This window comes from Myxocyprinus asiaticus, chromosome 35, assembly GCF_019703515.2.
Source record: "Myxocyprinus asiaticus isolate MX2 ecotype Aquarium Trade chromosome 35, UBuf_Myxa_2, whole genome shotgun sequence".
NCBI lineage: Eukaryota > Metazoa > Chordata > Actinopteri > Cypriniformes > Catostomidae > Myxocyprinus > Myxocyprinus asiaticus.
This window is the reverse complement of record NC_059378.1, coordinates 20063496-20087497: the sequence shown is the minus strand read 5'-3', so window position 1 is coordinate 20087497 and position 24002 is coordinate 20063496. Positions and strand designations below refer to the sequence as shown.

At 38.7% G+C, this 24002-nt stretch overlaps 1 protein-coding gene across 3 annotated transcripts in view; it reads left to right on the top strand.

Annotated features, from left to right (window-relative positions):
- LOC127426309 (kinesin-like protein KIF21B) overlaps nucleotides 1-24002 on the top strand; it is a 119959-nt gene that overhangs the window by 83128 nt on the left and 12829 nt on the right. For all 3 annotated transcript variants that reach the window (XM_051673041.1, XM_051673040.1, XM_051673042.1), the window contains exons 25-29: nucleotides 74-148; nucleotides 750-863; nucleotides 20240-20376; nucleotides 23444-23624; nucleotides 23762-23926. In XM_051673041.1, coding sequence (XP_051529001.1) covers nucleotides 74-148; nucleotides 750-863; nucleotides 20240-20376; nucleotides 23444-23624; nucleotides 23762-23926 — 672 coding nt within the window. The remainder of the gene's footprint in view (nucleotides 1-73; nucleotides 149-749; nucleotides 864-20239; nucleotides 20377-23443; nucleotides 23625-23761; nucleotides 23927-24002) is intronic.

Below are 24002 nucleotides of genomic sequence, written 5' to 3'. Positions count from 1 at the left end.
GTTTCGGTATATGCCCTTATTAATTATTGTAAGTTATTTAGAAATTAACAGAGTTTATGTGTGTATGATTCAGCCCAAGACAATCCAGGGGGTCAGACACATCCCCATTAACAAGGAGGCCATCATATGACCGAGGACAGCCATACAGGTAACCTTGTCACATGAAACTTCCCATGTTTAACTGTTGCTATGTTTAGAATAGAATACTACATAGTACTGCTTACTGTATACTGTGTAGTAAACACTGAAAATCTACTATTTAAAAAAAAAAAATAGTATGTGAAAGTATGTATTATGCTACATTGTTTATGTAACCTCATTATGTACGCACTAAATTTAGCATGTGCCACCCAGTTATCATACTGGAAATAAGGAAATGTTTTTATTTTGCATGTTTAATCTAATTTTGTGTTGAAAATGTCTTAATTCTTTATAGTCGACCAAATAAGATGTTAAAAATCTCTGCAGATATTGCTTCCATTTGTGTACTGTAAATTTGGACAAATGTAGGTTATCCTGGTATTCTGTGCATACAGACAATTTTCATATTGTGCACAGTATACACGCATACTGTAGAAGTAGTAGTTGTGGTTTGATAATATGCTATTCAGAGAATATTCATCATATAAACCAAGACATTATCATATTTTGTGTCTTAAAAGCATTGTAAAAATTCAGTATACAGGAGTAGGTTGTACTCTTTCCTTCTTTCAAACATTTTGTTGTATTATGTTGGTTGTTTACCTCAGAAGTCTGGATGTAGGCTACACCCCACCCTCTTCCCCTCCTCTCCGAACACGCAATGACCGCAACGTCTTTTCCCGCCTGACCAGCAACCAAAGTCAGGGCTCTGCACTCGACAAGTGAGTTGAACACACACATGGCATGAACTTTGCTAACGTTTTCTTATGTAACAAGATAAAAGACATTTCCGGGTTTGGAACTATTGTGTGGTACATTTCTATAGAAGTGAATGGGAGACCACTGCAAATATTCTTTTTGCTTTCCCATTTGCTCCAGCAGAAAAAGTAAAAATCCACTATTGCTTTTACACAACTTGTTCAAAAAGGAAACAAAATATAGAACAGTGGATTATGGCAGTCAGAAGAGAGAAAGATGCCAAATGTACTGTAACTCACTTTGCATGAGAGCTTTAATTTGATATGTGGTGGTGCTATTTGAAAGACTTATATTCATATTAATATTTCTACCACATTACCTCTAGGTGGGACAGATTTGTGACGTGAATGTTTTCAGGCCTTATTTTGTTATTGTATGTATTATAAATGCAGAATAGATGGTTATCTATGAAAAGATCAGATTCTTAACTTTAAAACGATACAACATATGCCTGACTTATGTATCTGAACATTTTAAGCGCAAACTTTTTTCACAACATAGCACCCCCTTTTGGACCTGCCAGTGGGTCTGCAGAGTTGGAGAGGTTAATGCCAGAGTAATATAACACCAGTAAATAATGTTATACTTTTACACTAAAACTAATTTAAAGCTACAATATGTAACTTTTTGTTCTTTTATAAAAAAAAATAAAAATGTTATTAATGAGAGAGTGCAACAAAAATCCATCTTCCAAACCATGTTTTTACCCAAATACACTTTGATAAACTTATAATAATTTATAGTTTAGAGCTATCGGGACAGATTTCGCAGGAAATTGCATACATGCGTCATTCGCCCGTGCATGCTATCATATCCGTACACCGAGAAAATAAGCTCCGGCTACTGTAGTGTGTGTGTGGGAGTAGCGTGAAGCTGAAAGTTTGTTGTCACAACGAACGAGAAACTGACCATAAATCATTAAAAACTGCAAACCTCCGGGGAATCACCGGTTGTAAAAACAAAGAAACCCCAAACAGAGCAGAGTCAAAAAGCAAAAAGAGAAAGCAACATAGTCTGTAATAAAACCCGAATCAACATCGGCTTGGCTTTTCAGAGGTAGCGACAACTCCGAGATCTGAAAGGATTTAAAAGCGACCCAGAGATGGCTTTTTTTCTTACTCAAGAGGTAAAATATTTTATTGATATGGTTTATGTATAGTTGTGTAATCACACACACACACACACACACACACACACAGACACAACTAACACTAACTTTTGTAACATCAAAACATCACTGTTTCCAGTAAGTCAAAACAACAGCATAAGATATGGCATTTATCTGGTCAGATGACATGTTTTCAGATATCTGTCTTTTCCTTTCTTTCGTTATTAATTTGTCCATTCGCTCTGATTAGATGTCCTGTATCCATTGTACACCGGTGCCTCCAACCACATTCATCCGCGCAGAGGAGCAAAGCCGAAGCACAACTTGCGTCATTACCAAAACAACGTTCTTCCGCAAGACGCATGCGGTTTTATTTTTTAACCGCTAGAGGGGCCAAAAGTTACATACTGTAGATTTAAAAACATGTAATAAAATTGCTAGTAAATTAACACATTAAGGTGGAAACGTGTCATCACAGTCTGTGAAAAGGGTCCGTTTTACCATCATGACTAGGCATAGTTTTACTTTGCACAGCCTCATATGTTCTCAAGATTCATTGGCTGTTTTCCTTTTCCAACCAACTAGTTATTTTCCTCCTTCAGCTATAAAATGATTTTGTTTTCTATCAGGTTTCTGTGTAACTGTATTTTATTAGAGTATTATAAATCAAGTAGTTCAGTAGCTCAGCTTTAACCCTGTGCAGTATTGATCTCTAATTGCACTAGAATCGTTAGTATAAGTCAAATCCGACAGCAGAAGCTGTAGTGAGTTCTCCATCTCCCATGAATTCTCATTATAACACCACAAGTGGGCACATTAGGGAAGGATAACCAATTATTCCACCCTCTGAAGATGGGTTTTGTTTGCACTTTCCTTTTATAATTTAATCATTAGTGTCTGATATTGCCATAGAGAACTAAATTGGTCATTTGATGTGCCTGTCAGGGATTTATCTCATTATTTCTCCAACCTCTTGAATATTGTGCTTTCTGAGAGAGAGCGCGTGAGTGTGTGGAGGAAGCTACACATAGCGTAGCAGACTGTAGATTACTCTTAATTTAATATCTTCCAGGCATCTTCCATAGTTTTCTTTACAACATTTGGGTTTTGTATCCTTGTGCTGGTAATTATTTGACCAGCTTCAGAAGAGTAATTTTGTGTTCCATAATTAATCACCATAATTTGTTGTTTTTGCAATTATAATTGCTCATCCTTAGGGTTAGAGATTTGAATAAACCCCTGACCCCAAGTATTCAACTTCGGCGCATAATTCATCCTGCACTGTTTGTGCTAGGGGCAAGAGTTATAGCTCAGATCCTGCGGCTGAGCAATCAGACTTGCTATTTTTGCCTGGCGGACACTAAAACAGGCAATTTAAAAAAATCCCATAGACTTACATTTTGATCTGGGCCAGTAAGCAACCACCCAAAACACCTTATCAACTACAGCATCTTAACAGAAAAGTTGACAGAAAAAAAATAAATAAAATCTGTCTTTATTTACTCACCCTGATGGCGTTCCAAACTCACATGACTGTCTTCCATGGAACGTAAAAGGTGAATTTTTAAAAAGTTTTTGTTCAAAACTGAATTGCATCCTTTCACATTCTAATCTTACCTGCTAATACGCATGTCAGTGTCAACAAATGTGTCTGTATCAGTATGCTTTCTATAGTCTGAGCTTAATTATTTTAGCTTGTGAGGCTTGTCTCCACTTGATTACTGATTGAGCCCAAATGGGAGACTTGATGAGGCTGGAATCCTGACAACCTTTCAGCCTTTGCTTGAATTAACAAAGAATAACAAAGCCGGACAGCATACGCGAGACATCCATGCAGGCCAAGATTAATAACTCTTCATCAACATTCAAATCATTGTTAGTTTCAGAGGGACAGAGAATCAAAGTGTCCTTTCAGTTGGTCACACACTCATGAATCTTTTTCTTAAAGAAGTGTTTGTGTGCCTTTAAGGAATAGTTTGCCTAAAAATGAAAATGTTGTCATCATTTACTCATCCTGATGTTGTTCCTGTGGAACATAAAATGAGATGTTAAGCAGAATGACAGCCTCATTCACATTCGATTTCATAATATGGAAGAAAGATGCAATGACAGTGACTGGGTCCATGTTGCATTCACTCGTTTTTTTTGTTTTTGTATTTTTGTATTTTTTTGCAGTAAAATGCCATTTAATATATTTGGTATTATAACGTTTAAAATTAAAGGAATGTTCCGGGTTCAATACGTTAAGCTCTATTGACAGCACCTATTGACACCAATTACCAAAGAAAATAATTTTGACTCATCTTTCAGTTTGTAAAAAAACAAAATAGTGTTTTTATAGTAAGGCACTAACAATGGAAGTCTATGGGGCAAGGCATTCTGGTTGGTTTACAAGCAGATATATGAAAAGCACATATAAGTGTTTTTATCATTATCATTAGTTCGAACAAAAATGTTATTTGAGCTGTGAAGTTGTCTAAATTATGCTTCTAGTGTCCATGACTACTGTTCTAGATAGTTGCACTTCTTGTTATTCCTTACCAATGTAATTTGTGTACATGGAGAACAGTACTTTCTGGATAGTTTGTCCATTTCTGGTATTTTTATGTTTATTGTGCAAAAATTGTAGTGTTTACTGCATTCATATGGTTGTGACAGGAGTTGAAAAAGTTGATGTAAATTTGCACAGACAAGGTAAGTAAGCTTATAACACTAGTCTCATGTTAACTCTTAACAAGTCTTGTCTATCCTTTCAAAACTGGGGGCTTTAACGCCCTTTTACGGTGTAGGACCTTGTCATATAGACTTCTGCTAAATGCATTACTTTGTGATTTGAAGTCAAAATTATTAGATGTAATAACAGGGATTTTCTGTCACTTATGCTGTCAGTAGAGCTTAAATTGTATTGAACCTGGGACACATTTTAAATATTTTTTCGCAGTATAACCAAAGTATATAATTCTCTTTATTTAACCTCTATAAAAAATAAAAAAATCACGCAAAAGTAAAATTCTAGGTGTTTATTTGTTTATGAACAGTTAATACTGATGACCAAACATTTATGTGTTTCTCTTGCGCTTCTTTTTCTTTTTTTCCTCATATCTCTGCATCCTGAGAAAACCGTCCAAAGCTGATGTAATTGCACTTAGTCACTTTTTCACATAATGTATGACTCATGTCTGCAGCCTGTGTTTATAGCTCTGGATTTGTCATGTACTTTTAAATTGTCTCTGTGAATAGTTAGAGCCATTTAGCTGAGAGCGCTATAGTGTTGTCATTATTTCAGTAGAAGATACAACATGAATGAAATTGTGTATTGGTAATGCTTCTGGCATAAAAAGCCTAACTTTTGTCTCTAATAAAAAAAAAAAAACAACTCGGATCAAAATTAAAGGAGAGTGAATTGAGACATTGAAAAAAAAATGCTTTGGAAATGCGTTACTGTGACGCTTAGGTTTTGAGTGGGTTCTTCCTTTTAACTTTGGCCCCATTTCCACCTGGTGGTCAGATGAGACACATCGTTGTTTATACCTGGTCATTTGAATGCATCTCCTTTGACCACTTGTGTTCGGATTTGGTGGGGAGGGTATTAAAGCAAAATAAAGTTAAAAAAAGAGAAAGCGTGTGCTGTTTCTCCCAGATGCGGTTAAAATTTGATCTAAGCACAAACGCAACATATCAAGCAGAATTATCTGTTAATTTAGTGTATTACCTATATTAAAGGAGCTTCAGGTGTTCGTGCTTTGTCATCTGTGTTGATATCAGACACACTAAAGAAGAAGCTCTCGTGATTGTGGATGTATCCGCTTTTTAAAATTTTCCAATTGGATGGTCATTTCCTTTAAAGCTGCTCTTAAACGGCGAAGCTTAAACTCTGTTCATTGACAGGTGAGGGGTGGGGCTTCACTGATGCCGAGACGCATACAGGATGAATTAGTGTTTACACCACAAATGTGATGCAGTCACATGCGTTTTTGACCACATTTGTATGTGTTTTTTGTGATCTGATCACAAAATGGTTTAGACCCCATTTAGATCTGTATTTAGGGCTAACCACATGTGATTGGATCACCTGAAACACATCTTAATACCAGGTGGAAATGGGGACTTTCAGTCTTTTACCAGTAACCCTCTTAATGAACTCTGCATAACCCCTCCTGCTAACCCCTCCCCCTATGCTCTAGCCCAACCCCTGCTCCTGCCTGCTCCCTGATGCTCCTCCCCCTTCCAAACCCCTCACTCTCTGTTTTCTACTGACGTTTCCTACCTTCCCCTAACCCAACTGCTGTTCTGCCCTATAGGTCGGATGACAGCGACTCCTCTCTCTCGGAGGTGCTCAGGTAGAGATCTCTGTCTGTCATTCCTGTTTCCTGTTTGCCTCATCCGGCCGCACCCCATCGGGTGTGGTCATGGCGTGAGCTGTGCATGTCCCCTTTCCATTTTAGTTCTGTGCTGTGAACACTGTGAGAACTGAATGAACCTTATGGACTGACTTGTTTAAATAGCTTTAACAATTTAACAGTTCAGAGGAAGGAAAACGAGGTTTCAGAATTGAAGTTTTGATCTGAATGTACTTGGTTAAATGTCAGCTTATGACACAAAATCTTTGGATTGATTGTTTCTTGCTGGGCTGTTTGGAAGGTCTTATTAAAAACCCTATTTGACTCTTGTCAACAGCTCTGGATTTGTATCTAAAGGCGGCGTCCCACTAGCTGACTCAAAACAACGTTTTGGTCTAGGTTGTCGCATCTACCAACAATTGAAATCTTGTCCTTTTCTGTTGGAAGTCTGTTACTAACCGATTAATAATAAATTAAGTGGATTGCTGAAATAAGAACTGGAGAACTGCACAAACAACTATATTAGACTGAATTAGGATGCATTTCGTGGAGTGACTTTACCCTTTGAATGGGTCTGTTCGGGGCTTGAAAATAAGATTTACATTCAATAAACAGAAACTGTTCTACCCCATGCATTAATTTATTATTCATAAATGCAAAAGAATCCAATAAAACAATCGATTAGACAATTGCCAGATCTTACGTTTGCTAAATAGGCCATGTGCACCAACTTTGGAAATGAAGCTTATGACTGAGAGTCTGCTGAAATCAGATGGTTGGATGCTGGCTTAACAAGATAAAGGGATAGTTCATCCAAAAATGAAAATTCTCTCATCATTTACTCAATCCCGTGCCATCTCAGATGTGTATGACTTCTTTCTTCTGCTAAACACAAATGAAGATTTTAGAAGAATACTGCAGCTCTTTATGGTCATACAATGCAAGTGAATGTTGTCCAGACATGGATTAAACCACTGGAGTCGTATGGATTAATTTAATGCTGCCTTGATGTGGTTTTTGGAGCATGAAAGGTCTGGTCACCATTCTCTTGTATTGTATGGACCTACAGAGCTGAAATATTCTTTTAAAAATCTTTGTTTGTGTTCAGCAGAAGAAAGAAAGTTTACTAAATGGATAGTAAACTATTAGCTCAGAGAAACCCCAGTGGTTTAATTTCAAAAGTTGCTCAATATAGTAATACTGTGATTTCTCTACACCTCACTGTCCCCATTATTCTGACAGCATGATTGCATTTTTCTCATTTCTTTCAAGTTGTTCTCGTTATTCCATTAGAAACTAGTGGCTCTGTGACAGAACATGGAGTGCTTGGAACAACTCTGTCCCAAATTTCCTTTGAGAGATAAATCTGTTTAACGGGTGAAATCACAGGCAGCTGGCCTAACTTGTTCACCACTTGAGTCGATAATAAACTATCCCTGAATGCAACAAAGCAGCATGCACATGATAGACTTCACACTATGATGTCTTAGTTTTTCGGCTAAATTCTCTTATCTGGAGGCAGTTGGATGGGGCAGTTTGGATGTGCGTTTGTAAATGTATTTTTAAAGATTAACACCCTCTTTGATCTGCGTAGTCCTGAATGAGCCAGTAGGGAAGACTTATTCTCTGAACAGTGGTGGTCTTCTCTAAATCCCACTGTGGGGACTGTCCAGTAAGGTTCATTCATAACAACTGTTTATTCATGAAATGCACAAAACCTCCATATCCTGGGCTTCTCATCCTCCTTTTCTCTGCTGAAGAGACTTGGAGAAGAGGCAACAGGATACCCCTACCTTCCCCCTTACACACCTTCATGTTTTTCCCTACTGCATCTGATTTCTTTGCGTCCGACCCAGTGAAAGGGTCCAAAACCACAAGCTCCTCCTCATCGGTTATGTGCTGCATGAAGATTTGGATTTTTAGAAACACCATTTCTTTGTTTTTCAAATTTGCTGTTGTCATTTGTTGTGATTTTTGCACTTTTGTGGTTTTCGCTCTTGTGTGAAAATGAGTTTGTAATTTTTTTCTGCCTTTAAGTATTTCAGGGCTTGCATGTTCAGTTTTTGGCTGTGTGTGTACATACTATGAATTTTGGTACTGTTCATAAGGCTGCATGGCACTACAGCTGTATTGAGTTTGATTGGCACTCAGCAAAGATAAAATTGCAAGCATTTAGTAATTCCTTTTTTTAAATTTTTTTTTTTTTTATAATTAATCTCTAGTCTAAAATCTCTTGTTCCTAATTTATCGGCTTAAATGAGCAAAACATTTTGCTGCATGGTGTGTTTGTGTAATTATGTGGTGTTTATTAGTGGAGCTTGCTAAGGCAAGCATCACTATTACTATTGCTCATACTAGTCCCATATCTACTGTAGAGATTTGGTGGTGTCCTTTTTCTGTACTTGGGCTGTATATAAACACCCAGAACACCTAGCATTGTGATGGGAGTTTTGCACGGATAAGCACCCGTTAAAAATATATAGTTCAATACAATTTTCAAGTTATGCAGCTTAAAATGTTAATGATATTCTAATACAGTTTTAGTTAGATCTTCCTTTATCGTAGCTTGTAAGTCAGTATTCTTTATTCAAAGTTCACACAGACATAAGCGACTTTTAGAGATACTTACATTTAAACACCTTCAACAGTGTTACTCCTGAACTTTATCACCATTGGTTCCTGTTTGCCGGACTACCGTAGAGTTCCCCCCGCTTTAGCATGCACACATGTGCCAACAGCAGCCTTGCGTTTCATCCGTCCTCAGAGAGCTGAGGTGTCCCAGTTTCCTCTTTAATCAGCCATCCTCTTGTCACCTCTGTGCGACTGAGCCAGCACAGAGGCTTTGACGGCTCCACCATCATTAGGACTTCACAGGCACTGAGCCGGACAGGGGCAGCTCTAGGCCCACAAGAGACCAATTTCCCTTCATCCCAAACTTCAGCTTCATTTCCGTCTCGCTCGGCCGGCAGGAAAGATTGCTTAGAGACCGGTCTGGTTAGGAATGCTGTCAGCCTGAAGGGAAGAGCCTCATTATTTTTTTAGGGGAGGGAAGGCTTGTTTTGCCCTGCCAGTTTGCCAGTGTATGTGGGCTAATTGGAAGCCACAAGTGGAGTTGCAAAGCTTCTTCAGCAGCAAAAATTTACACCAAAAGTAGGAAGGTGATTTTTATTTTTATTTTTTATTTTTTTAGAAAGTGATGGCTAATTTGTTTGTTTGTTTTTCTTCCGACATGTTTTTTTTATTTTTTTTTTAGATTCACACATTTACGCTTTCTGAAGCCTCATAACACACCTTTGCCAAAAGCCTCCTCTGAGATATCATCATAGTTAAGAATATATTATTTTTGGCTGAAGGATGATATGGAAAATGCTGCAATGATTCCTAACATAGCCATCAGTCATTACCTTTGTGGCCTTTAGAGATAAACATTATACTTTGCAGCAAGTCAACATCTTGTGTGACACTGCAAAGTCAGCAATGACCAACTAAACGACTTTGAAATGTGGATTTAAGATTCTGAACCCAAGTCCACACTTCAGGCTGCAGTTTGCATCAATCAAGGAGGTATGCAAAATTATTTCAGACTTTGCAAAGAATACGGGCAACAAGATATAAAGTCATGTTCTAGGACTTTTGATTTGCATAAATAATAAATAACAATAACTGCAAAATGCTGAAATACCGTTGCACCAAAAAGTACAGTATTTGGACATTTAAGCAACACTTAAAGTATGTCATTACATTATATAAAAAAATATTAAACCAAGTGGCATTTATTTTAAAGGAATATTTCATCCAAAAATGAAAATTCACTCATTCGCCTCATATCTTTAGAAACCAACATACTTTCTTTTTCTGTGGAACACAAAAGGAGTTCTATAGCAGAATGTCCAAACTGCTCTCTTCCATACAGTGAAAGTGAATGGTGACCACTGCTGTCAAGCAATATTTTCAGTGAATAACAAACCTAATTTTCAATCTGTTCCTTACACGAAGTTATCTTATGACTTCAGAAGACTTGAAATATAGTGCACGAGTCGTATGGACTATTTTTATGGTGCTTTTTTTTTAGCTTAGTAAGAGAGCATCGTGAACATTCTTCAAAACTTCTCCACAGAAGAAATAGAATCATGCAGTTTTGGGTTGGAATGACATGAGGGTGAGTAAATTACAGAATTTTCATTTTTGGGTAAAATGTCCCTGTGAAGAAATAGCACAACCACACTTTTCAAGAAATATTCTCCTTAAGGATTACTTCCACCTGTTTACTCAAAGAAATGACTTCTCTTTTTTCCAAGAGGGGTCAGTACTGAGTTGAAAACACCTCCGCTGTTATAACAGACATATTGCATCCTCTGCTGTGCACAAGGGGAGCATGTGAAAATGAGTCCGAGATAAGACAAAGAGATGATAGGATAACCCTGCAGTTACTTTACTTTTCTCAGTCCCTCAAGTGCAAGTCCTTGAGACATTTTTGCAAGTTTTATTTCTCATGTCACAAAGTTCTGGAGCAGTTTATAGAACTGATACATCAAAACAACATGTGTATTCAACATTTCTCTTGCGATTATCTTAGCCTGTGGCAGCGGCCCATCATAAATCTAACCAGATATTCAGCTTGCCAGCTGTCAGTGCATGTTACATCCATTCACATTGGGCTCTGTGGTGCTTATACGATGGTTGTGGAGATTTTCAATCACTATTGTTACACACACTATTATTGGGGGGAGATGCAAAAAAAAGCTAGTGGATGGTATCCAAGACTAGTCATTGTTTGCTCACCATTGTGATAAGAGCGACCATGACAGGTGTCGTGTGAAGGTTACATCGAGTCTGTCGGGCATTAGACAATAGATGTGGGGTGGGGGGGATATTTCAAGATTTTGCGATATTTTTTTACTCGCAATGCTGTATCAATATTCTAATGCCAAGAATCAATACATTTAGCTACATTTTTAACACTAATATTTTGGGGAAAAAACAGATCGAGCATGATTCAGAACAAGTGTGTGAGAAGACGAAACATACTATGGCAGTAGGTCAAAAAGCACTCTCGGAGCGGTCTAAGAATACGAGTCTATAATGCTGGAACTAAGGTACGCTTAATTCACAGATGTAAATTATTTTATGTACACTGACATGCCTATGTTCTACGCTACTTCTGTGGCTCTAAGATGAACTAAAGCAGGAATCTTCAGGAATCTTCACTTTTTGCGCAAAGCACATTGAAGACAAATGAGAAACAAGTGAGTAAAATATCGCAGTTTTGAATCATAATACACTAAACTTTAGGAATCACAATATTAACATATTGCAAACCAGATATCAATATAATATCATATCTCCAGGTCCCTGCTGATTCTCACCACAAAGTAGCGACATTATAACACGAGCTGGCCAACGTGTTCCATTCCTGACTCGCCTCTGTCTCGCTGCGGTCTCTGATTGATTGGGTGTATGACCTGACATGTGGTTTGACGGTGTTCATAGTACAGAGGAAGAGGTTTGAAGTGTCTTTTGGGAGCTCCTTGCAAACTCTGTGGTTCCTAATTGGGAGTATCTGGATCACAAACAGCCTGTCAAGTGGAGGAAGTGCTGCTTGTCTCCAGTGAAGGGTCTTTAAACAATTTATATGGATATAAACGAGCTTAAAAAGCCCTGCGTCACTCTTCATTCTCAAATGCTGAGGGTTCCTTTTCATCCCTACTGGAGTGCAAAGGCTTGAGTGGAAAACTAGAACATTTTGTGCTGCATCAGCAAGTATGTGCAAGCACAACGCACAAAGTTGTGCATACTTCTTATTCCTATCGTACACCCACAGACTGCATATTGACTTTTATGGTATCAGTGCTATCGAGCGTTGATGCAAAAGTGTGCATATACGGACACTCCTTTACCAAAGCTTTTCCAGAGGTATTCAAGTCATAATTAAAGGCAAAGTATGTAATTTCTGCGCCAATAGTGTCACCAAACGAAACCGTAAAAATAATGACCGTTTTCAAATATGTCTAACGGACACCCCACCCATTTGCCATTTTTCAGCCAACAGATCGTTCCAAACAAACTCAAGCCATTGCAGTGTCAGCCTGGCTGGGATACTTAAACAAAGAGCAATGGTTTGCTAGCACCGCATAGCCACAGTGTTTACACTTTTTGGGAAATCAGCATACAAATGGCTTGTGTATGATTATCTGAGCATATTAGGATGGAATAAGAGAAAGTATTTTAACATGGAAAATTGTATACCCTTTTAATAATACATTCATTTTGACTGGGATAAATGGGAAACGCTGCAAAGATTGCTAACATAGCCATCAGTCATGGTCTTTGGGGACTTTAGAGATAAACATTAAACCATGCAGCAAGAAAGAGCTGAAAATATTTTTATAGAACAGACATGTGGACACTGAAGATGTCTTAAATACAGGCCCAAGACTTCTCACACTGCATAGTCAGCAATAGTTTATTTTGATAATCAACTAATCTAACGATTATTAGAACGGTTATTCGACTATTCGGGCGATTATTGCAACGATAAATCATTTGCTCTAAACCGACTATTCAGCTTGTGCCCCGATTTAAAAGGTTGTATTAAATGTGCTTGCTAACGATAAAGAGGACAAAATCATCTTTTAAAAATACCTCTAAATGACATTCACTGAATTCACTGAATTAAAGGGAAAAAATACTTTTGTTTAATTCAGTAAAAATGTCACTACAAAAAAATCCTATTATCAAGTGTATTTGCCTTTTTTTCCATTTAAAATTGTCTAAAAATCCTTAAAACAAGATACATTTACTTGAGAAGTAACATAAGATATTTAGACTTGCTTTAAGAGAATGTATCTTAAATTTTTATTTATACTACTTCGAGTTCAGTAAAGACAAAATACACTTATATTCAAGATCTATTCTCTAACAGCAAGTCTAAATATCTGATATGCTGCTTCTCAGGTGAATGCATCTTTTTAAAAGGATTTTTAGATATTTTAAAATATTTGTATTTTTAATATTATATTCAACATTCTCAGATAAAAAAAAAAATAAAAAAAATTCTTCTGCAGTATAGCTGCTAAAGTAAATGTACGTTGTTTTAAAGGAGTTTTAGATATTTATATTGTTAAACAAGTCAAAACCAAAACAAATCAAACTTACTTTGTTGCAGTGTATAATGGGGCGAAGACTTCCTCTCTCACCTTTCTATTCACTTCAATCCATCTTTAACTCGCAAAAAAACAAACTCCCTTTTATTAATAAAGCTGCGTTTTGCCAATTTTCTTCACAATATGAAATGCACAGTGACATATATTATGATTCAATAAGTTGCCATCGCATTATAATCTAGCTGCATTAAGCGCGCGCACTAGAGGGTTGAGCATCCCCACAACAGAGTGTACCTCAGCCGGGTGCAGTTTCAATCTCTTCCCCCTTAGATCGGGACACTTCGTGCAACTCATAGAAGAGGCGCTGACCGCACAGAGAAATGCCAGTTTCCTTATTATTTTAACTTTAATAAAGCTATAATGCATTAAATAGAACTGCATTAAAGATGTAACGCGGGGGTGTTTCCTTTTAAAGTCTCTCGACACATGCAAGTTTTGCTTAAGCTGAGCGTCAGCCGGTTCTGCTTATTCTACAACAAGAGTGCTTCTGTATTTACTTATTTTGTATTTTTGCATTATGATTCCCTCATATTTTGCGATCTACATCACCTGAAGCTGGAAAGTTTAGAGTGCGTCTGGACTGTGAGATGTGTTTTCTTCCTCTCCTCAGTCAGGCACGAGCTGCAGTGCTGCTCTTGTGTGCAATCATTAGAGTTTCATATGATCTTATGTTACGTCAAGATCAAACGACTATTCGACAATGAAAATTTTTGTCGACAATTTTTTATTGTCGACGTTGTCGTTTCAGCCCTAGTCAACAACGACCAACCAAACGGCTTTGAAATATGGATTAAAGCCTCTGAGCCAATACGTGTCCAACAGAGAACTTGGCTGCAGTTTGCATCAATCAAGGTTTCCCTTTAAAGTATGCTTTCAGCCTGACTTTACAGATACAGACACCAAATGTATTGGTCCCCTGCTGCTTGGCAGAGGTATGCTACAACAGGACATAATTAGCACTTGTTTTGTATATGGAGTGTGTTCTATTGTTTTCACTAACTTTATCTGCCTGGCTGATGGTGGTATCCTGGGCGAGCAGTTGAGCTCAAGAGAGGAAGAAGCTGTGGTGATTGAGTGTCGGGCCTGTGCGCGGGTGCTGTAAATTACAGCCGGAGACTGATAAAGTGAATTAAATATCAGTATATGGATAATCAACTCCAGGGAGAGCAGGCAGTGGTTGGGGCCTGAAGTGTGCAGGGTTCGATAGCAGGATCTACCCAGGGGCCTTCACTCAGGGATGTGATTTGGAATCCTTTTCAGTCTTACAGCTCTGATCAGATCTCAAGTGGCTTTTTGCCTTATATCACTTTTTCATGCTACATAAAGAAACGTTATACATCACACATTGTTGCAAGAATCAAGCTGGCAGTGGTGGTGGATAAGCTTTGTGATGACGGCGTGTAGGTCTAGATGAGAATATTACTAAAGGAATCTTCCCGCGCGCATTCTGAAGTTCGACAGCTACATTGTTTCGTTAAAGGTGGCTACCACACAAGTCCACCAGTCACTGCTAATCTGTCTGGACCACACACAACTTTGAATTATGATACCGGCGGAGACGGCAGCATGAAATAAAGCTGCGTATGCTAGCCTCCTCAGTCTCTGCTGCTGCCTCATAAGGCATAGTCCAGTGCCGCAGCTACACATTGCCATGTTATAAGCTAAAATCACTATTCCATTCCCCTCCATGTTGTTTTTTGCATACTGGCGCAACGTCATTTGCTATAGCAACCAGTGCAGATATACCAGAAAATGAAGATTGCCATGGGACACAAAAATTTGATCTGATCAGTTGTATTGCACAGTGTGGACCGTCAATCATGAAGATCGGATTCCGATCGGATACACAAAAAATCGGATTTGGACTGACAGTCTGAACATGGCTTTATAGACCGAGAGGGTGAAGCAGCATAGGTAGATATACACTCACTGAGCACTTTATTAGGAACACCTGTACACCTACTTATTCATGCGTTTATCTAATCAGCCAATCGTGTGGCAGAAGTGCAGTGCATAAAATCATGCAGCTACGGGTCAGGAGCTTCAGTAAATGTCACATCGTTCACATCAACGATGATCAACCATCAAAATGGGGAAAAAATTTGATCTCAGTGATTTCGACCATGGCATGATTGTTTGTATCAGACGGGCTGGTTTGAGTATTTCTGTAACTGCTGATTTCCTGGGAATTTCACGCACAACAGTCTCTAGAGTTTACTCAATGTTTCCAAAACAAAAAATATCCAGTGAGAGGCAGTTCTACAGACGGAAATGCCTTATTGATGAGAGAGGTCAACGAAGAATGACCAGATTGGTTCAAGCTGACAGAAAGGCTATGGTAACTCAGATAACCACTCTGTACAATTGTAGTGAGCAGAATAACATCTCAGAATGCACATCATGTCGAACCTTGAGACGGATGGGCTACAACAGCAGAAGATCACGTCGGGTTCCACTTCTGTCAGCCAAGAACAGAAAGCTGTGGGCACAGGCTCACCAAAACACATTTTATCTTTTGAATAACATTAAAATTAGGCATTATTGCATTATACAACTCTTAAAAAAATTGTTAAACATGAAAATACATGCAAATAGTAATGAATGTCTTTAAAGTTTGATTTAATATACTTGAATGTTGCTGAACTATTATATAATTACCAATATAATATTTGTTAATGGAAAATATAAGTATAAAGTGTCATCAGTATATTTTAAGTTTATTAGATGATCATAAAGGTGATCAGTCAGGCAGGGGTGGATCTAGAAAATGATATACAGGATGGTAATGGGGTGTCATGTGGACAATGAGGAGTGGCAACACCAAAGTTAGCGCCCGTAATTTTTCTAGATTAAGATACCAAGCTTCATTGCAACAAGTACTAGTTCATTTCAAGTCACTATCAAATTACAAATGCCTCTGAAGTTGCGATACAGTTGCATTTGAACAGAGTGACCACAAAGTAATCATTTTGCTACTGTTTTGCTAACATTAAAATAATTTTAATGCATTTTTTGCATTCTTATATATCAATCTCCAGAGCACCAAGACATTGTCTATTAAACACATCAACAGATTCTAAATGCTTCTTACTTGAATGGTGCTAGTTGTTGGTAGGTTTATTTTTGAAAGTAATATACCTCCAATTGACTTCAATTAGCCAATTAGCCTAATTGCCTAAAGGCTTGACATCATTTTCTGGAATATTCCAAGCTGCTTAAAGGCTCAGTTAACTTAAGCCCAAAGTATACTTCGCCTGTCTGCGTTCCACGACGGTCCGTGCACAGTCCGCGTGACGTAATTTTTGTCATCAGGAGAGTCCGCAGATTTTTCTGTCCGCGCGGACTGTGCACAGACAAATGTGCATGCGCAAGGTCGACTGTTGAGATTGAAGAGTCCACTAGGTGGCAGTATGCACAGTTGGGCTGTACTGTCAATCAGTAGTCGAAGAACATATCCTACTCCATTGTTTTGTTGTTGTTGTTCTTGCTTCCTCTAATGGTGGATCCTCAGTTTTTCTTCTTTATCCTTCAGAGCGGATGTCTTGTAAATGACACTCTTCGGTGCTGCCCTCTAACGTCTGGTAGCATATAACAAAGAAATCGTACTGCGCATGTGTCGAACGCGTCCATTTGCGCTCATCTGCGTGAGGTATACTTTCAAAGCTGTGTGCACACAACTGTGCGCGAGATGGAATGGAACGCGCAAAGTGAAGTATACCTGGGCCTTTAGTGTATGTAAACATCTGACCCACTGGAATTGTGATTATAATCAATTACAAATTAAACTCTCTCTCTGTAAACAATTGTTGGAAAAATGTCTCGTGTCATGCACAAGGTAGATGTTCTAAATGATTTGCCAAAACTATAGTTTGCTAATATTAAATCTGTGGAGTGGTTAAAAAATGAGTTTTAATGACTTCAACCCAAGTGTATGTAAACTTCTGACGTCAACTGTACGTGTAGCCACATACAGTTGTGCTCAAAAGTTTGAATACCCTTGGAGAATTGGTAATATATGTACCATTTTTAAAGAAAACATGAGTGAGCAGGCAAAACACATTTATTTTTATTTCTTATGGGATTCATATTCAACTGTAGGTTATAACAGAATGGCACAATCATAAAACAAAACATGGCAACAAAGAAAAAAATGAAATGACCCCTGCTCAAAAGTCTGCATACCCTTAGTTCTTAATACTGTGTATTGCCCCCTTTAGCATCAATGATAGCGTGCAGTCTTTTGTAATAGTTGTCTATGAGGCCCCAAATTCTTGCAGATGGTATAGCTGCCCATTCGTCTTGGCAAAATGTCTCCAGATCATGCAAAGTCTTTGGTCGTTTTGCATGAACCGCACGTTTGTGATCTCCCCAGAGTGGCTCGATGATATTAAGGTCAGGAGACTGTGATGGCCACTCCAGAACCTTCACCTTTTTCTGCAGTAACCACTGGAGGGTCAACTTGGCCTTGTGCTTAGGGTCATTGTCGTGCTGGAAAGTCCAAAAGCATCCCATGCGCAGCTTTAGTGCAGAAGAATGCAAAACATCAGTGAGCCACCACCATGCTTCACAGTGGGGATGGTATTCTTTTCACTATAGGCCTTGTTGACCCCTCTCCAAACATAGCGCTTATGGTTGTGACCATAAAGCTATATTTTGGTCTCGTCACTCCAAATTACAGTGTGCCAGAAGCTGTGAGGTGTGTCAAGGTGTTGTCAGGCATATTGTAACCGGGCTTTTTTGTGACATTGGTGCAGTAAAGGCTTCTTTCTTGCAACTTGACCATGCAGCTAATTTTTGTTCAAGTATCGTCGTATTGTGCTCCTTGAAACAACCACACCATCTTTTTCTAGAGCAGCCTGTATTTCTCCTGAGGTTACCTGTTAGTTTTTCTTTGTATCCCGAACAATTCTTCTGGCAGTTGTGGCTGAAATATTTCTTGGTCAAACTGACCTTGGCTTGGTATCAAGAGATCCCCAAATTTTCCACTTCTTAATAAGTGATTGAACAGTACTGACTGGCATTTTCAAGGTTTTGGATATCTTTTTATATCCTTTTCCATCTTTATAAAGTTCCATTACCTTGTTATGCAGGTCTTTTGACAGTTCTTTTCTGCTCCCCATGACACAGTATCTAGCCTGGTCAGTGCATCCACGTGAGAGCTAACAAACTCATTGACTATTTATACACAGACACTAATTGCAATTTAAAAAGCCACAGGTCTGGGAAATTAACCTTTAATTGCCATTTAAACCTGTGTGTGTCACCTTGTGTGTCTGTAACAAGGCCAAACATTCAAGGGTATGTAAACTTTTGATCAGGGCCATTTGGGTGATTTGTTATAATTATGATTTAAAAAGGAGCCAAACAACTATGTGATAATAAATGACTTCATATGATCACTATCCTTAAATAAAAGATGCATGATCAGTCATATTTTCAAAATCAGTGCCAAAATTTCACAATTTCTGCCAGGGTATGCAAACATTTGAGCACAACTGTACATAGAAGCCTTGGCTACAAAAAAAAAAAGACGCAATTTTTTTTTTTTGAAAAAGATAAAGTTCACTGAACCCAATTGTCGTACACATGTTTTCGTTGACCTTTTGTCCATAAGGGTTTTTTTTTTTTTCACAATGGAAACCATTATTAAAACGGTGGCATAGGTTTAATGTGAACGTTCATGTGATCATACTTGATAGAATACACACACACACACACACAAAAACTTCCCCATTTGACAATTAGCCCTGGTCTCTTTATATCAAAATAATCTCACTTCAATAATGATAATATTTCAAAAATAATAATAATATTTCACAAAAGAACTGGCAATCTAAAGTCAGTTAATATTGTAGACTTATTAAGCATCATGGGTATAGGGGCTGGGAAAAGCAGAAACACGGGATGAAAAGAGAAACAAACTTTGTGATTAATAATAACGGGTAATGTACAGCAGTAAGGGTTTAAAACTCATTTTAAATTGAGGGCCGGTTTGGACTAAAAGTCACCTTATGCAGGCAAAGTTGTTTTATTTTGGTAAAACTTGATGTACCCATGGATGGAGAGTGCATGCACTGACCATGTTAATCAAGCTAACAAAATCACCTTTGTCAGAGCTGTAAAAAAAAAAAACAACATCTGAAAGTGAACATAGCACTAAGGTCTAAATAAAAATAAACTACACTGATAATTGTAATTACTCTAATAATCATTCAGTGAACACCTGGAAACAACTGGGAAATTCACATTTACCTCTGTTTTTCCATGTATCTGTCCATGTTGTCATTATTATTGTGTTTGAGGAAACATTAACTGGGTTCCCTTGTGACAATTGTCACTCACATCTAGTTTCAGATGAAAAAACGTGAGTCTGCGCCTACAGTATGCAAGACCATGAGTGCCGGAAGCTGCGAGGGCCGTGTGTTTTTCAATTGTTGTGACTTAGTTAAAGATTATATTATATTTTATGACAAATTTCCAGGTAAATCTAAATGGTTCACACACTGCAAACACACACACACACACACATTGATGGTTTAAAAAAAGGCTTCTTTGTCAGTCCGTGTTTAACAGATGGTGTGCATTGTGTTTAGACGCACAAGCATAAACACGCTTTGTTGCAACATCCACATTTCCTCCTACTCACTTTTTGCTTAGAGTTTGTACAGTACCTCACAAATATCCTCAATTCACAATCAGGTTTTAAAATACTGAATGTCTTTGTGCAGGGGTGTGATCACTCCCACAGGTGGGCTCAAGGGAGGCAGGACGGCCCCTCTGCAGTGCGTGGCAATGGCCGAGGGCCACACCAAACCTGTGCTCTGCCTGGATGCTACGGACGAGCTGCTATTGACCGGATCCAAAGGTACAACTCGCACCATTACCCTCAGTTCACCCGCGTATAACACACAGTGGGTGTATGAACCTGTTACAAGCAAATGCACACCGATAAGCATGAGCACATGAGCCAATTTGAATTACATTCTCTCTTTGCTCGAAGGTCAGACTCTTAGCATCCTTTATGAGCTGTTCAACAGCTCACTGATGTAAACAAGGCTAACTGGGGGCAGTTCGAATGAAATATCTTAGTGCGTCTTTAGATAATGCTCACAATGCTGCAGTAATTTTTTATAATATGTGAGCGTTATGTTACATCAGGGAACTAGAATCATAATGGCAATGCGTTTTTCATTAAATAATGCTTGTTTGCATTGGCTAGAGTTTGGGAAAAAGCACAACAACTCTCACTTGCGTTAGAGATGGCAGAACATCATAATGTTAGAGGAAACAAAAGCAAAAGAGTTTTGGGGCACTTTGCTGTATATCAGTCATGGGGAAAAAAGTATGAATGTGTGAAGTGTAGATTTGCAAATCAAAGATTTGGATATTTTGTTCAAACTTTTGAGAATTAAGTGAAATCAGGCATTGCCAACAAAACCAGGACTGCTTGAGACCTAATATAAACTCATAGATATTTATTCTTACAAGGAATGTTTCAGGTTTAGTACAAGTTAAACTATATTGACTGTGTGTGTGTAACAGATAAAGGATGGGCAAGGAGGATGTGGGAACGGGCTGAACAGTATAAAGTTTAATAAGATACTCAACATAAAACAAATGGTGGTCCACCCCGCCTCCTGTGAACCTGGGGGAGAGACGAGGGGAGGCGTGGGGAGAGGGAAAGGGTGAGCGGAGACACAGATAGAGAGAGGGGAGGGAGAGAGAGAAGAACTTGCTCGCTGGCTCCCAGACATGCTGTCGCCTAGTCCTCAACCGCTGCTCCGCCCTCTGGCGGACGCCAGCTCGCTCCTCTCCCGGCGGATGGCAGCGAGTCCTCCGGCCCCTGGCGGACAGAACCGCTCCTCCCCTTCTTTGGCAGATGGCAATGGTTTCTCCGGCTCTCTGCCGGATGGCAGCGGCGTGGACTCCACGACAGCGCATCCCTCCTCCCTTCGGCACCACTGTAACAGATAAAGGACAGGCGGGAACCGGCTGAACAGTAAACATAAAGTTTAATAAGAAACATAAGCACAGATACACATGTAACGCAGCCACGTGCGTGTGTCTCTCTCTCTCTCAAACTCTCTCTCTGATCAGCTGATTTGGTGCCGGCCATGCATCGTCACAGCCCGGCCACACCCTCCTCCTCTGAATTTAGCCAGGACACCAGGGTTACAACCCTACTCTTTACGAAAGTGCTCTAGGATTTTTAATGACCTCAGAGAGTCAGGACCTCGGTTTAACGTCTCATCCAAAGGACGGTGCCTTTTTACAGTATAGTGTCCCCATCACTTTACTGGGGCATTAGGACCCACAGGAATCGCAGGGTGAGCACCCCCTGCTGACCTCCCTTATACCTCTTCCAGCAGCAACCTTAGTTTTCCCCAGGAGGTCTCCCATCCAGGTACTGACCAGGCTCAAACCTGCTTAGCTTCAGTGGGCAACCGGTCTTGAGCTACAGGGTGATATGGCTGCTAGTATTAGTTACTCTACTACCAATCACAACTCAGAGTTTACGCATATGCCTCATATTTTATGATGTTGCTTCAAGTTTAGTTTTTAAACTGGAATAATGAAATGGCAAAAAAAAAAAAAAAAAAAAAAAAAAAAAATGCCATGGATCACCCTCTTATTGAAAGATTTTCAGTGGCTGCCCAAGCAAAATCAGACCGCCTTGGTAAATTTAATGATAATCTTGAGTTTGGCACTTAAGCGCTAAATATGCTTCTCATCTGCAATGCAATATTTTTGCTCTTCTGTGTATCTGTGGATTGCAGGCATCTGGGGCCCGGGCTTCCCTCAGTATCACAGGGCAAGACCACCAATCCATTTGTATTCTAGTGAGATTTTTTTTTAAGTTTAAAGTGTTATGAGGAGCACTGAGGAGAAGAGCAACACTGTGCTATGCGACAAAATAAAGGGTTTATCAAATTACACATCGTCCTTACTAAAAAAAAGTAGTAACAGTGATATTTTGACAAAAATGTGATAGATTATATCTAATAGATTATTTAATATGAAACTATTACCTCATTTTTATTTCAACTGTGGCAGTTGTAGTTAAAAGTTTCTAAATGTGTTTAGGCTACTTTTTTCATAACAAATACTTGATATTTTTATTATTATTTTAGAAAGACTAGCTACAATGAGGTCTTACCAGTGCTTATGAAATTGCACTGTAAACACTGTATAAGAGCTTGTTTATAAAGGCCCTAAAAGTCTGGACCTTCAAGACTTATGGACAAATTATGCAATTGGCTTGTTATTAAAGAATACGGGCTGCATGACTATGAAGAGCGATTTCTACATGAAGTGGTTTTCATGCAGATGTGATTGACTGTTAAAATAAAACAATAAGTCACGAGGCAGTGCATTACAGTTGTTTTTTTTTTTTTAGCACAGGTAAGGGGTATTCTTAGGGCCCATGCTTCCCTTACCAATGGTAAAATCACTGTGACTCGAGTGGTTTGTTGATTTTATTTAATGGCACTGACAGCACTGTGATAAAAGACACCAGTGTACAACAAACAGTTACATTTATTGTTAATAATTATCTGAATAAACAATTATTTTGCCAAGTAATTTAGTTCATTATTCTGACTGTTGGTTGTTTGTGGATGCCAAATAACTTCTGCATTTAATACAGAATGTGAAGTCAGTGTAGTTTACATATACTGTAGTCATTGTACAACAGCTTTGAATGTGGCTGAGTTTAGAGTCGTAACAATCTGATTTTATGAAACGAAATAAAATTTTAAACATACATATTCTTTGGCATCCTCTCTGTCATTCGTATTGTAATATTTGTAATGTAAATATGTAAATAAGGTAAACATTTGCATGTGTCCTTAGGTTTTTGACACTGGACTTGGTGAACGTAAACAATCTGGTTGTTCAGTAAATACTGGTAATTTGTTATTTTTGGTGTTCAGATCGAACCTGCAAGATGTGGAATCTGGTAACTGGACAGGAAATAGTGACGCTGAGGGGGCACCCTAATAACGTAGTGTCCGTCAAATACTGCAGCAACTCCGGCCTAGTCTTTACCGTTTCTACGTCATTTATCAAAGTTTGGGACATTCGTGATTCTGCCAAGTGCATCCGAACATTCACGTGAGTGTCTTTTCACTTCAAGAAATTTGCCAAAAAAAAAAAAAAAAGAAAAGAATAATCTGATATTTCCAGTAGCATGAACAGCCTAGAATTTCATGTAGCACAGAAATAGTTTAACTTTGCCCATCCATTTTAAGGTCATCGGGTCAGGTGGTCTCAGGTGACGCCTGCGCTGGAACAACCACCCGCACCATCACCACAGCCCAGGGCGAGTACCAGATTAACCAGATCGCCCTCAATCCCTCTGGATCGGTTCTGTACGCTGCCGCAGGCAACACTGTCCGCACCTGGGACCTCAAAAGGTGCATAGTTCATTACTTGGTCCGAGTTCACTGATCCAAAACAGCTGCAGAGGTGGTATTGGCATTTATTGATGGT